Source organism: Leishmania mexicana, chromosome 3, assembly GCF_000234665.1.
Source record: "Leishmania mexicana MHOM/GT/2001/U1103 complete genome, chromosome 3".
NCBI lineage: Eukaryota > Euglenozoa > Kinetoplastea > Trypanosomatida > Trypanosomatidae > Leishmania > Leishmania mexicana.
In genome coordinates this window covers 26,845-39,299 of record NC_018307.1, presented here as the reverse complement: position 1 = coordinate 39,299, position 12,455 = coordinate 26,845, and the positions used below count along the sequence as shown (strand labels likewise).

Genomic DNA, 12,455 nt, shown 5'->3' with positions numbered 1-12,455 from the left:
TCTACTACCGCCTACCCCCGAAGCCCTCGCTATCATCACCCCATCCAAGAAGACACGTCATAGTCCAGGCACCAAATACCATCAACACCTACGCCACCCCTTGCACCCCTCCTCCTCCACACACACAATACAACCCTACGATATGCGCGAGAGAGTGAGAGAGCCAACCGGCGAATACGCACGCGCGCTCACAAACAGCGCCATCCGAACGTCTTCCTGTCTTGCCCCCGATGGCTGCGGCTGCTGTGACGATGCGGGCACATCCTGTACGCAGGTCACTTCTTCTTCGAGCCGCCTTTTGCCGCCTCCGCACCCTTCGCTCGCTTCTGCTTAAAGGCAATCAGCTGCTCCCATTTATAGTCGTCGATCGCAATAGGGTTCAGCACGCGGCCCTCAGCGCTCATGCGGTCCGCTGCCAGCCACGCCTGCTCCATCACCATCTGGATCAAGTCCTGCGCATTGACGCCCTCGATCAGCGGTGGTACGTACACGCTGCCGTCCAGCCACGTCACCTCGATCTTCGGGGTTACGTGGTCGATGGAGTAGTAGAGGAACATCTTGTCGTTCGGGAACGGCGAGCGGGCGCTGAGGCCGCGACGGTAAAAGTCGAGGGCGGCCTTCTGCAGGGTGTGCCCGTAGCCGAAGAGCAGCGGGGACACCGTCACAGCCACCTTCTCCATGTGCATGAGGAAGAGATGCTTGTGACTCGTCTTGGGCGCAACCACGGCAAGCGGCCGCTTAGCACCCGTGTGCTCCGGCGTGTGCTCCGGGTACTGGACCTCCCTCTCCCACATGCTCGGCGCCGAGAGCGGGTTGTGCCACGACTTGAAGACCCACTGCGGCTTCGAGTTCGGGTCGACGTACTGCACCGTCGGCAGCGGCTTGCGCTTCAGCTTGCCTCGCTGTACGGAGAGAAACTGAAACTCGCGGCCGCCGCGGCCGTAGTCGGTGGGGCACTTGGCGTGGGCGTAGTGCTGGTGGTACATGGTGTTCGTATTCCCCTCACCCCAGCGCGCCGGTGTTGCCTGGTTGTACGTGTACTTGTCGTGGTTGCCGCGCCACATGGCGTAGTACGGCAGCGGGTACACCAGGCCATTCAAGTGGCCGACATGCGGGCGGAGCCGGGGCTGGCGGGAAAGGGCTACCTGCGGGACACAGAGCCCCAGCTTCTTGAGATTTGCCAAGGTGTAGTGCGACGCTGGTGCGGCCATCGGCGAGCGACGAGAGCAGCGGGAAGCGTGTGTGCGGTTCCAGGAGTGAGGCCAACCAACAGAGCCACGCGCGCGAGCTTGTGTTACTGCGCCGGTGGCCGGAGGCAACTGAGGTGGAGATCGAGCGGGAGAGAACGGGCGAAAAGGGAAAAGCGATGCGGCGGCGGGGGGGTTGGGAAGGGGCGAGGGGGCGTGTCCACTGCATTGACCACACGCCCCATGGGAGACGACGACGGAGGGGCTGCATACGACGCCAAGGGAGTCAGGTGGTAGGGGGAGAGAGAGGAAGAACTCAGAAGAAGGCGAGGAGGTCCACAGGCCTCCTCCTGTCCTGCGCTCCTCTCGTTCTCTCTGTCCAGTCCCACCAATTGTACGTGTCCTAGCAAGCTCCTCGAGGTCGTGCACGCCCAGAAATTCCCGCCACAAGAGGGGCGGCACTTCAACGAGTTGATGGGTGGAGGGGGGGGGCAGAGAGAGAGAGCAGCAAGCGTGCCTCTCTATCCATGCACTACGGCTCACAGCCATGCACAGCGATCCATGATCGTCCCAGCTGCACATTGTTCTATGGTGATGATTGCCGGAGATGAGCAGCACCGTTGACCGCTGGTTCTTCTTTTATCTGTGTGTTCGATGGCGAGAATGTGCTACAGCACATGTGTGTGCAGTGCTCTGTTCCTCCCCCACCTTCGTCGCAGCGGCCGCTTCACAAAGAACTAATGTACATGGTGGGTAGCCGAGGAGGAGGGAGGAGGGGGTGCCGCGAGGACGGTGGCGCACCGTTGCCGCCTCCTCCACGTCGCCCCTCCAGCCTCTCCTCGCTTCCATCTGTCGGCAACACGCGCAGGCGTGCGTGCACACAGAATAATCACGGCAAGCCGTGCCCACGGCCACAGGGCTCGAGAGAGACAGAAGGGGCATGGAGAGACTGACTGTGCATGCGGGGGACGCAGCAGCAGGAGCGCACCATTGCGCACGGCGACCGAGCAGGCGACAGAGGTCAGATAATACACCAACAGACAACGAACGAAAGGCCGGACGGAAGGAGAGGGAGTGATGGCATCGCGCGGCATGCTGCCGTTTTCACTAAGTGCGATGAGTGGCGAGTCCGCGTGCGCCGAGTTGTATTTCCCAATCCTTGCGCTCGCGCTGGTAGAGTTCCTGCAAGGCGGTACGTCGCTCGCGAGCCAGCGTCTCACACTCCAGCTGTAACATCGCTGCGGACTGCTCAGCGCCACCGCTGCCCCCGGCTGCGAGCGTGGCGCCATTGCTGCGATGCTGGCCGGGCTTCTTGGCAAACATCTCTAAGCGAATACGGGCACGCTGCTCTTCCTCGTTACAGCGCAGCCGCTCCTCACGCTGCACGGCCTCCTTGATGTAGTGGAAGACGTTGTCCGGCAGGTTGTCGCGGCGCTTCTCCACATCGTGCACAGCGCCGTACCGCCCACCAGGGCGGATGCCCGTGATGTACGACTCACGGCTCTCTCCGGAGGGGTAGTAAGGCATGTGCTCGAATAAAGCCGTGTTGGGGCTGAGGGATGGATGGTAGCGCAGGAGAGCGCTGCCGAGCTCGCAAAGGCTTACGGTGGCCGAGTGGGCACGCGAAGGCAAGGCGGCGGCGGAGGAGGAGGGGAGGGGAGGGGGCGCATAAACACGAAGATGCGCGAGATGCGGGAAGCGCAGCGCACAGGCAACATCCGTTCAAAATACAGCAAAGGCGCAGAGAGAAGTGACAGAGGGTACAGCAGGGGAGGGAAGGGAGGGATGGACAGCGGAATGGGGGGGGAGGGAGGGAGGGAGGCAAGGCAGTGCCGGTGCTTGCGGTACGCTGTGCACACTGGGCCGAGTACATCAGCGTGAGGCTGTCACAGAAAGCGTGCCCCAGTCATTCCCGTCTCTCTCTCTCGAAGACACACTCCAGAGGGTGCGAAGGGGAGCGAGACAAGCGCTGAGAGAGAGAGGGGGGGGGGAGTGCGCACACCAAGATACACCAGCGCATCGGCGCACCATCCCTCGCTTCTTTTATGCGTCGCCGTCAACGCGAACGCCGCTGGCGGACGTCAAGAGGAAACAGGCGGGAGGTGCCTGTGTGTCTGTCAGCACAGAGGTGCATGAGTGTGGCTGTGCACTCGCCACGACACAACTTCTCTGGTGCTCGCAACGGTGAACTGTCTTAGCAAAGTGCGAGTTGGGGGAGGGGTGAGGGCGGCACTGTCGTCTTCTCGCTATGATCGCTCGTTGATCGAGCTGCAGGATGCAGCGACGTCGGGGACCATCGCCGACACCCCGACACGCACACGGCCACACACGGCGACCCCACTCCCCTGTCATCCTTTATTTCTCAATCACACAAGCGCACGAGGGCGGCGAATGCCACCGGCGGCCGCCACGCACATATACACGGGGGTCATCACCGTTTACTTGAGTTTCTTGTGATGCTCAAAGTGCGGCTGCGGCACGACGCGGCGGAGCAGAATGGCGTTGCACTCGTCGAGGTCAGTGTAGTAGTTCTCCACCAGCTGCACCTCCTCGAAGTTGAACTGGCGGTAGAACTCCAGCGCTGGCGATCCGACCTGAACGTGCAGCGTGACCGCCACGATGCGGTTGCGGGTGTCGTTGTACACGGCCGACAAAACCGTCTGCAGCAGCCGGGAGCCGATGCGCAGATGGCGGTACGCCTCCAGAACTCCAATGGTCATGATGTAGAGGACGTAATCGCTGTCCGTGGCCGTTTTCTCTAGGCGGCACGTGATGGAGCCGACAAGGATGTCGTGGTAGAAGGCGAGCTGGTTGAACTCGTGAAAGCTGTTGCGGACGTAGTCGTTGTAGTAGCTCTCTGTGTACTTCACAGGGAAGCAGTAGTCGTCCAGCACCTTGATACGCTCGCACAGGCGCGAGTCGTTCATGGGGCGGATGTGCAGGCCCCTCAGCGGGGGGAACGTCTTCTTCTCGTACGGCACCGACATTAACATGGAACGACTACAACGAGACGGTGGTGGTGCTCTTGTGCGCGCGGCGTGCGAGAGAGGTGGACGGGGATGTGAGCAGAGAAGAGGACGGGGGCGCTTGCTGGTGTGGGTCGGGGTCCTGGGGACGTTGTTTTGGGGCGACGACACAGCGCCCGTAGAGGAAGGCAGCGCGCGAGGGAGGAAGAGGAGTCGTCAGTGCAGTTATTCGGTGTGCGCCCCCACCCATATGCGCGTGTGTACGCCGAGCTTGCCGCATGCATTGTTGCGACCAAGATGCGCGTGAGGCAGGTTCCAGCGAGAGGGCAGAGGGAAGTCGGAGCGAAACTCGACTCGACGAGTCAACAACATGGAGTCGTCGTGGCGTGTGCAACGCACACACACAAAGGCGCATCACAAGAGAGACAGAGAGGGCCGCACGGTGCACACGGGTGGCTCTCCGGCAGCACACATAAACGACCGCTTGCACACACATACAGACCCACACACGCATCGCTTTCCCATTCTCCGTTTACCCCCATTCAACCGCGGCCGTGAGCGCCGCCAATGGAGGCAGTCCTGTATCACCTTGCTCTATAATGAAACCTGCAACACAGCAGCGGTTCCGCAGGTGTCGCTCCTTCCAACTGCTTTCTATGTGCTTCCTCAGTCAGCCACAGCATAGACCACTCCTCACACGCGCCACCGCCACAAAGGTGTTCACACGCGAGGAGGAGGGACCATGGCGATGACGGTGATGCGGGGGGGGGGCGCTCTCTGCCACTGCTTTCTTTCGCACGTCTTCGCTGCTGTTCTGCTCACATCGATAACCCCCCTCAGCATGACGCAGACGAACTCCGCCAGACACCGCCATTGCTCGCGTGCGCACCAGCTTCGGCGTCTCACAACCACATCGACCTCACGGGGACAACCAACTGACGCATGCCGACTTTCCACTGCATCTCGCACGATGGCGCAGTTTAGCTGTCCAACAGCAACTCCACCTCCTTCAGGAACGCCTTCGCCGCGCTCACGCGCGTGTTGTGTGCAGATGCAGGGAGCTGGGGAGGCGCAGGCAGAGCCGCCACAGCTACGCTTTGGCAGGTGCCAGCGACAGCGCACGACGCCGGCGGCGAGATCATCACCGTCACCTCTGTGTCGGTATCGGTGTCATCGTCGTCGTCCTTTTCCACCGAGATGTGGGCGGGCAGTGCTGAAGAGCACCGAGGAGATGATGGGAGCCGTGAAGGGAGGAGGCACGCCACAGCTGGCTCGTCAGCTTCGATGTTCTTCACCGCCTCGCGTGCTTGCGACGGAGCACTACCGCCACCACCAACTTGCGTTGGTGCATCCACCGCAGCTGCCGCGACGGCTGGGCGTTGAGCAGGCGCGCTACTGTCGGCAATCTGCTGTGGGGGTTCCGTCAGCTGACCGATGTGTTCGGAAATAAATGTCTCAAGGATACGCCGCACAGCCGTGACTTTCGTTCCCACGCTGTCCTTGGCAGCATCCGCCGATTCCTGCGACTGCGCCGCGTGATCAGCATGTGCCCGCGCCGACGATGCAGACGGATCGCGAAGAAGAGATCGGCGCAGCTCGCTCACAACAGCAGTGGCAATCGCGCTTTCGTCGGTCTCTGCTGCGTGCCCGCTTCCTGTGAGACTCGCGTACAACCACGAGGTGAGCTGCTGCGCTACAGCGTCTGTCGAAGAGACCTCACCGCCTGGCCCATGATCCTCCGTCTTGGGATGCGAGGAAGAAGCAGAGCGAGACGCTGGCGACAGACAGCGCAAGGGATTCGCAGAGGCAGCAGCAGGGAGTTCGCTCGTCCCATTTTCTGCTGGTGCTGCTGCACGCTGCCTCTCGTCAGCCAAGGGCGACCTTTGGCCTCTCTCTGCCGCATCGACACAGTCCACGGCCACCGCTCTCCGCTCGCCGCACCTGCCACTGTTGCTGAGCCGCAGAAGACGGGCCCGTTCCGCCGCCAACTCGCGCCGTGTGTCGGCGAGCTGGGTTTCGTAGAAGGTCTTCATGCGCTCGTACTGTGCCTGTAGCGTCGCCACTTCGTCGCTGTGGTGCGAAGCGCGCGTGCGACCTGATCGCTTCTCTTTCTCGAGACGCTCGAGCATGGTTCCCTCGCTCTCTCGCAGAGCATCGCGCTCGAGTCGCAGCTGCGACAGCTCCGCCAGCTGCTGCGAGATCACGCGCCGGGCCTCAGCCAGCTGTCCCTCCACGCGCTTGCACGCCCGCCGAAGCGTCTGACACTCCTTCTCTAGCTGCTCTTTCGCCACGAGGCTGTCATGTAGCTGGGCGGTGGTGGAGTCCAAGTCCTGCTGCGATGCCGCACAGCGCTGCGGCGAGGCAGGCGAAGGGAAGGGACGGAGTCGTCCACCGCTGCGGAAGCGTTCCGCTGCACTGCCTGTGGCGGGGGTGGCGTGCAGAGAGACGTACCCAACTTGCCGATGGACCTGCTCTGGAGTGCGCACAGAGGCGTCCGCCACCCGGCAACCACGACGAGAGTCCTCCACTACAGGCGGCACATCCCTGTCGGTGTCATCCACATCCTCACTGCGCTCCTCCGCACACGCAGGTGATCCACGAGGGTGCCGCGGTGGCTCTGCTGCACCTGAGTGATTGTGGCGTGGCTCTGCGGAAGCGCTTCTAGGCCCCGACGGTGCAGCGCGTGACACCGCCATCGCCGGCTGATGAGGAATCCTGGCTATAGGATTTGCCGCGGTTCGCCTCACCGGCTGCGGCGGCTGTTCGCGAGGACGCTCGTTGGGGGAGTCGTAAAGGGCGATCGATGAGACACCGATAGATGCGTTCGCAGCGACCGACTGCGCAGCGCCGCCGTGGCGACCTTGGCGCGACGACGAGTCGGTGACGCTGCTGCCCAGAGTCATCACTGCTGCGGAGTGTGTCGCCGGCGCCTTTACGGCTGCGAGCGGTTCCCTCGCTGGGTGGTGCGGACCTTGAGTGAGTGCGCGCTGCGACCTTGTCTTTTCCGTCTTCGGTGTCACCAACGACAAAGGTGTATGAGCTGCAGCCGGGGGGACGCCATTGCTGCTTCCCCGAGAAGTCTGCGCGGCGTTCTCGTAGTCCGCGGCGCGCGTCAGCGGCGCACCATCCAGCGAAACGAGAGACGGTTGCAGCTCTGCCAGTGTTTGCCGATACTGCCGTGCGCGGGTGACCGGGTTGCCCACCAAGTTCAGCAGCTGCAGGGCCGGCGTGGTGGACACAAACAACAACTCATCCAGGTCCTCAACGTAGTTGTTGCTCAACGATGCAATACGCAAGGAGCGCAGCTCCTTCAAGTCACTTGTGCGGTCGATGCGGTTGTCGTCGGCGCGCAGAACCTCCAGAGGAACGCGTGAGTGCAGACCGGCGAGACTCGTGAGGCGATTGAAGCTCACATCCAACTCACGTAGGTGCACGAGTTGGCTGACACAGTCGAGGTGCTCGAGTTTGTTGTGCGCGAGGTTCAGCTGCGTCAAGCGCAGCGGCAGCCCGTCGACAAGGGAAATGCGGTTGTAGCTCGCGTTGAGGCGAGTGAGGGAGCGGAGCGGCTGCAGGCTTGTCAGCTCTTGCAGCTCATTTCGAGAAAGGTCAAAGGCGGTAATAACGGAGAGCATCTCGCACTCTTGGGGAGTCGAGAAGACGGCGGGCAGGTCAATGCATCGAATGCCGCGGCCGCGACCGCACACCTCGACCTCCTCCGACCCACCAGAGCCCCGGCTGCTGCTTGCTGTCACTGACATGCGCCCTTCTGTCCTTTGCTGTGTCCACTAGCTGAGACCCTGTTCGCCGTTGTTGTGTGGCCAACGCGAGTGCAGGCGGTTGATCTCTGCGCGTAACACGGCCGTACTGTGTGTCTGCATGCTGGCGTACACGGAGAGAGAAAGACCCTCAGACCCCTGCGTGTCGCTGTCCACTCGAGTCACCGGCACCACTTGGACTAGTGTCTTAGCGGGTGTGTTGTGTGTAGCGGCCTAGGGAGAGGCATCGGGGTTGGAGGGGAAGCAGCAGTGAAATAAAGCGTTGGAAGAAGCGTGCGCAGGTGCATCGCACACGCTTGGGTGACCGGCACGACACAGCGAGAGTGGAAAGACAGGTGGGTGCGGCACAAACCATTGTAGAGCCTGGGAGGGCAGGAAACGACAGATGGACGCCGGAGACGGCCGCCGCTGCCGCCATGAAATAAATGCGCAAAGCGGGAGCGGACAGCGTGCGCTGATGAAAGCAAGAAACGGCTCGGGTCAACCTTGCGCACACAACGGGAGGCATTGTCATCTATGAGAACAGCTGTACAGGCTTCGTCCCCCACCACCCCGACATACAGAGAGTGAGAGGGGCTGCAACACGTCTATTACATTGTCTATGCTCATGCGACATCCAAGAACTGTGGTGCGAGGGAGCGAAGGGGTCGCGGCGGTGTGGGTGTTCGCCTGCCCTCACCCCCTCTTCATCCGCCACGGCGAGTACGCCGTAGCAGCAGCCGCCGTCATGCCGGGAGTTCTTCTCCCTCCCGGAGCTGCAAGAGCGAGGTGAGCCCACGAGGTGTACTGGTAGGGCCTGGCGAATACGTCCCAGTCGACGGATTGCCCTCGTAACGGGCAGTGCTCGTGCCCGCTGCACCGCCGGCTGCAACAGCAGCAGACTTCCTGTGAAGATCATCGCTGAAGAGCGGCGCGGCTGCGGTGCTCGCGTAGGTAGACATGCTCGGCAACGCTTTTGGCACCTTCACTACATCCGCGTGCACCGTAGAGCCCCTCTCCTCTTCCAGCGACGCCAACGCATAGTGCAGACGTGTCACGTCTCTGAGGAGTTCCGCGCGCTCTTCCTGCAGTTGCGCCACGAGCGTCTGCAGCGACCTGCACGGTGCAGGCGATCCAGATGTCGCCTCTATTTTGTGATGCTGCGTGCATGTCTCCCCCTCCTGCTCGCCATCCTCCACCAGCTGCTGCGTGAGCGACTCTACGACGCCGTAGTGCTCTTCCCGCTGACGCAGCCGCTCCTCAACTTCCTCAGCTGTGCGGCACTCCGTGATCGCGTAGGAGGCTTGCTCCGCTGCGTAGACGGACGCGCACAGCGACTTCCACAGCCGCTCCCGCCGGACCGCCCGCTGCACCGTTGCGGCGTTGTTTGTCTGCGCTGCCTGCAGTGCTGCCGCCAGCTGGTGCTCCCGTGCATGAAGGGCTTCCAGCTCCGCATAATGAGCACTACGCAAGGCTGTCATCTCTTCGTGGTCGGCGCCTTTGCTGTCCGCTCTGTCGAAGTTTCTACCCGGTGATGCCGCAGAGAAGGGCGCCGCGACCGTCGACTGACTCCGCTGCGCCACTGAGGAAGCCTCCCTGTTGGCGGCGGAAGAATTCGCGACCGCGGTCGCACCAACATCAGCGGCCGGGAGCGTACTGCTCCACAGGCGCAGTAGGTCCACCGCCGCCATCAACCTCCCCTCCATTGTGTGGTGCGCTGCGACGATCGACCACAGCCATTGCTGCATCTGCTTACGATTGCGCGGGGCCTCCTGCAGGTGCTCCAGCATAAGGCAGTGCAGCAGGTTCGCCTTCTCATGCACATCCACGACGGTAGTCCCCGTCTCGTCATCGACGATGTTCGCCGTCAGTGCCGCGATCTCCGCCTCCAGCGCAGCCTTGTCCATCGTAGCGCCTGATGGCGGTGGGGGTGCGGGTGCTGCTGGTGCGGGAGAGGGAGAGGACAGCGCTTGTCGCTTGTCGCTGGCTTCGCGGTAGGCGCGCAGCTGTGTCTCTAGCTCTTCGATGCGGTCAGCGTAGTGCAGCTGCAGTCGTGCTGTGGACGCATCATCCGCTATGTCACCTCTTTGCTCCGCTGCTGCTGCGCGCGGACTGGGACTGCGCACGTGGCTCCCGCCGTTGGTGGCTGCTGAGGCGGTGTCGGCAGCGCGCGTGTTGGCGAGAAGAGTCAGCAGCTGCGCCACCTGCATCTGAAGTGACTCACACTCCGCCTCTTTTGACTGCAGTGCAGCTTCGAGCGCCACGTCGCGTGCGCGTGACGACGGCACCGCTGACCCCTGCGACCCGGTTGCGGCGCTCACCGAGGAGGCAGAGCGGTAGGGCACACGAGACGGCTTTACGACAGCTGTGTCTGCCGTGCCGGAGGACTGGCATGACAGAGCAGTCATTGTCGAGGAATGGGAATTCCCAGATGAGCGCGATGACGATGCGCTACGCCATGATGAGCTGCGCTGACTTTGGGCCCTTGGCTGGGATACGTCACACGCCTCGGCGCTGCGCGTGCGCCTCTCAGAGCTGCATTGGCGCTGCAGCCCACAGAAGTCGACAGACGAGTCCACATCGTTGCTGCTCGACAGTCTAGACGTGGAGGAGCGAGTGGACTGTGCAGACGAGTTGCGGAGTGGTGGTCGCGGGGGTGGTGAATCCGCCGTGACTTTTAAACCCGGGGTAGACGACGACGCCGCAGAGGGTGAGGAGGTGTATGCGAGTCTTGTGCTGCTCGGGCCGCCGATTCCCGACTGCTTCTCTGTCGTGCATGAATGTGCACGTCGAGTCGCAGGAAGTTTGTGGACACTGTTGGCACTGCCTGTACGCCGTCGCGCAAACATCGAGCGGTAGGTGCGGGCAGCCTCCTCCTCCTGTGCCATCTCCGCCTCCGCAGTTGTGTGGAAAGCCGGGTGCACGCGCAGCGTCTCCGCCAGCGGCTCTGGCACCGCAGCCCATTGAAGTGCGCCTCCCAGCAACAGGGTGGCGATGCAGTCGGTCGACTGCAGGTAGGTGGTCACCTCCTCGGCCACGTCGAGCGCGAACTCGGCCGAGAAGTCCGGCTGCTTTGAGAGGTGATGGAAGAAGTAGAAAAGGACGAGCGTGCTGAAGCCACACTCGACACTGCCGCTTCGGAGGGCGGCGGGATCGAGGAACGAAAGGGGGATGTGCAGCCGTGCAAAGCGGCGAAAGAGCTGCTCCCAGTTCGCGTGTGCCCGCTGCGTGCTCGAGTGTGTCTGCGCTGGTGCTGGACGAATACGAAGGCCAGGGAAGACGAGGTTGAAGAGGCAGCAGAGCACCTCGCCGTCTGCCAGGCTGCTGTAGTCGCTGAGGCGCCGTGAGCTGTAGCGGTCTGCGAAGGAGAAGAGCTCCTTGCGCCCAATCACAAGAGTCGACATGCCTTTCATCTCGTTATGAGCATGCATGTGCGTGTACGTGCGCTTGCAAGCCCATATGCACCGTCCGTGCTTATCCGGCACGCGCGACAAGAGGGAGGGGGAGGAGTGGCGCAGCGACTTGGCGCACTGTAGAGTCGTGCCTTTTCAGATCCAGCACAGCCAAAGCGGCAGAGAGTCACGAGATGCATCCGTGTGGTTGCGAGGGGAGGGAAGCGGAGAGGGACAAGAAGAGTAAAGGAGTTGTGGTATGAAGGGACGACCCCCTCCGCAGATGAAAAGGGGAGGGTGAGGGAGACTACATGCAGGCTCCAAATTCGCCGCCTGCATCTTCTCTGCAGTGCGTGTCATCACACCCGCTCACCACAACTCAACGCCCAAAGGCGCACATGAGACTCCACGACGACGAGACAAACCGACGGCGACGAGGAGAAGAGCGCTGGTGTTGTTCGTTAGGGAAGGAGGATGAGGCTTTCGATGCTGCACGACGCAGTTAAAGGTCACATCGACAGACACCGACACACATCCATGTGACTCCAGGGAAAGCGAGGGGTGGGGACCTGCAAGGGCGCCTCCTCTGTAGCGGAGACGTGTGCACATGCCGTAACCGTTTGCGTGGGTGTGTGCCCAGATGAGTAGGTTAAGGATGCCAATGGCGGTGAAGATGAGCAGATACGGCGTCGCCGGTGGCCAGAGGTAGGTGATCCCTGAGGGAGGGAGAGGGGGAGGGGGACCGTCTCTCCGCCACTCCCGCTTTTGCATGTCTTCTTCATTTCGCGACTGCAGCCGTGGCAAGAGAGACAGAGACGACAACGACCACAACACAAAAGGTTCAGAGGAAGCGAAGGACCCACATGCGCACGACCACAGCGACAACGAGAGAGAGAGAGCACCGCGTCCGAGTGCACAGATGGGGCCAATTGGTGAGCACCAGCTCGAGCCGCCCCCCCCCCCCACACACACTCTCAAGAAGAGGGTAGGAGAGAAAGCGGCGACAAGCAAGGCAGGGGGCAAACAATGTATGGTGGTTGTCAGGGAGCGAGAGCGATAGCTGTCACGAAACTATACACTTGATGACACAGTGAGGTGCTGACGTGCCTGGTTTCCCCTATCATGTTCGGCTGCTTCGCCGCCCCCCTCCCCCAT

At 62.2% G+C, this 12,455-nt stretch overlaps 5 protein-coding genes across 5 annotated transcripts; all 5 read right to left on the bottom strand.

Annotated features, from left to right (window-relative positions):
* Nucleotides 1-275: 275 nt before the first annotated feature.
* On the bottom strand, nucleotides 276-1,211 carry LMXM_03_0150 (conserved hypothetical protein; the record flags this gene model as incomplete). Its single annotated transcript, XM_003871637.1, has 1 exon — nucleotides 276-1,211. One exon carries the CDS (start codon nucleotides 1,209-1,211, stop codon nucleotides 276-278), a length of 936 nt encoding a protein of 311 aa, XP_003871686.1.
* A 1,083-nt stretch (nucleotides 1,212-2,294) lies between these two features.
* On the bottom strand, nucleotides 2,295-2,714 carry LMXM_03_0140 (conserved hypothetical protein; the record flags this gene model as incomplete). The annotated part of the gene is made up of 1 exon (XM_003871636.1): nucleotides 2,295-2,714. One exon carries the CDS (start codon nucleotides 2,712-2,714, stop codon nucleotides 2,295-2,297), a length of 420 nt encoding a protein of 139 aa, XP_003871685.1.
* Nucleotides 2,715-3,625: 911 nt separating this feature from the next.
* Nucleotides 3,626-4,174, bottom strand: LMXM_03_0130 (putative acetyltransferase; the record flags this gene model as incomplete). Its single annotated transcript, XM_003871635.1, has 1 exon — nucleotides 3,626-4,174. The coding sequence occupies one exon, from the start codon at nucleotides 4,172-4,174 to the stop codon at nucleotides 3,626-3,628; it is 549 nt and encodes a 182-aa protein (XP_003871684.1).
* A 959-nt stretch (nucleotides 4,175-5,133) lies between these two features.
* On the bottom strand, nucleotides 5,134-7,911 carry LMXM_03_0120 (conserved hypothetical protein; the record flags this gene model as incomplete). Its single annotated transcript, XM_003871634.1, has 1 exon — nucleotides 5,134-7,911. The coding sequence occupies one exon, from the start codon at nucleotides 7,909-7,911 to the stop codon at nucleotides 5,134-5,136; it is 2,778 nt and encodes a 925-aa protein (XP_003871683.1).
* A 743-nt stretch (nucleotides 7,912-8,654) lies between these two features.
* Nucleotides 8,655-11,339, bottom strand: LMXM_03_0110 (conserved hypothetical protein; the record flags this gene model as incomplete). Its single annotated transcript, XM_003871633.1, has 1 exon — nucleotides 8,655-11,339. The coding sequence occupies one exon, from the start codon at nucleotides 11,337-11,339 to the stop codon at nucleotides 8,655-8,657; it is 2,685 nt and encodes an 894-aa protein (XP_003871682.1).
* Nucleotides 11,340-12,455: the final 1,116 nt, after the last annotated feature.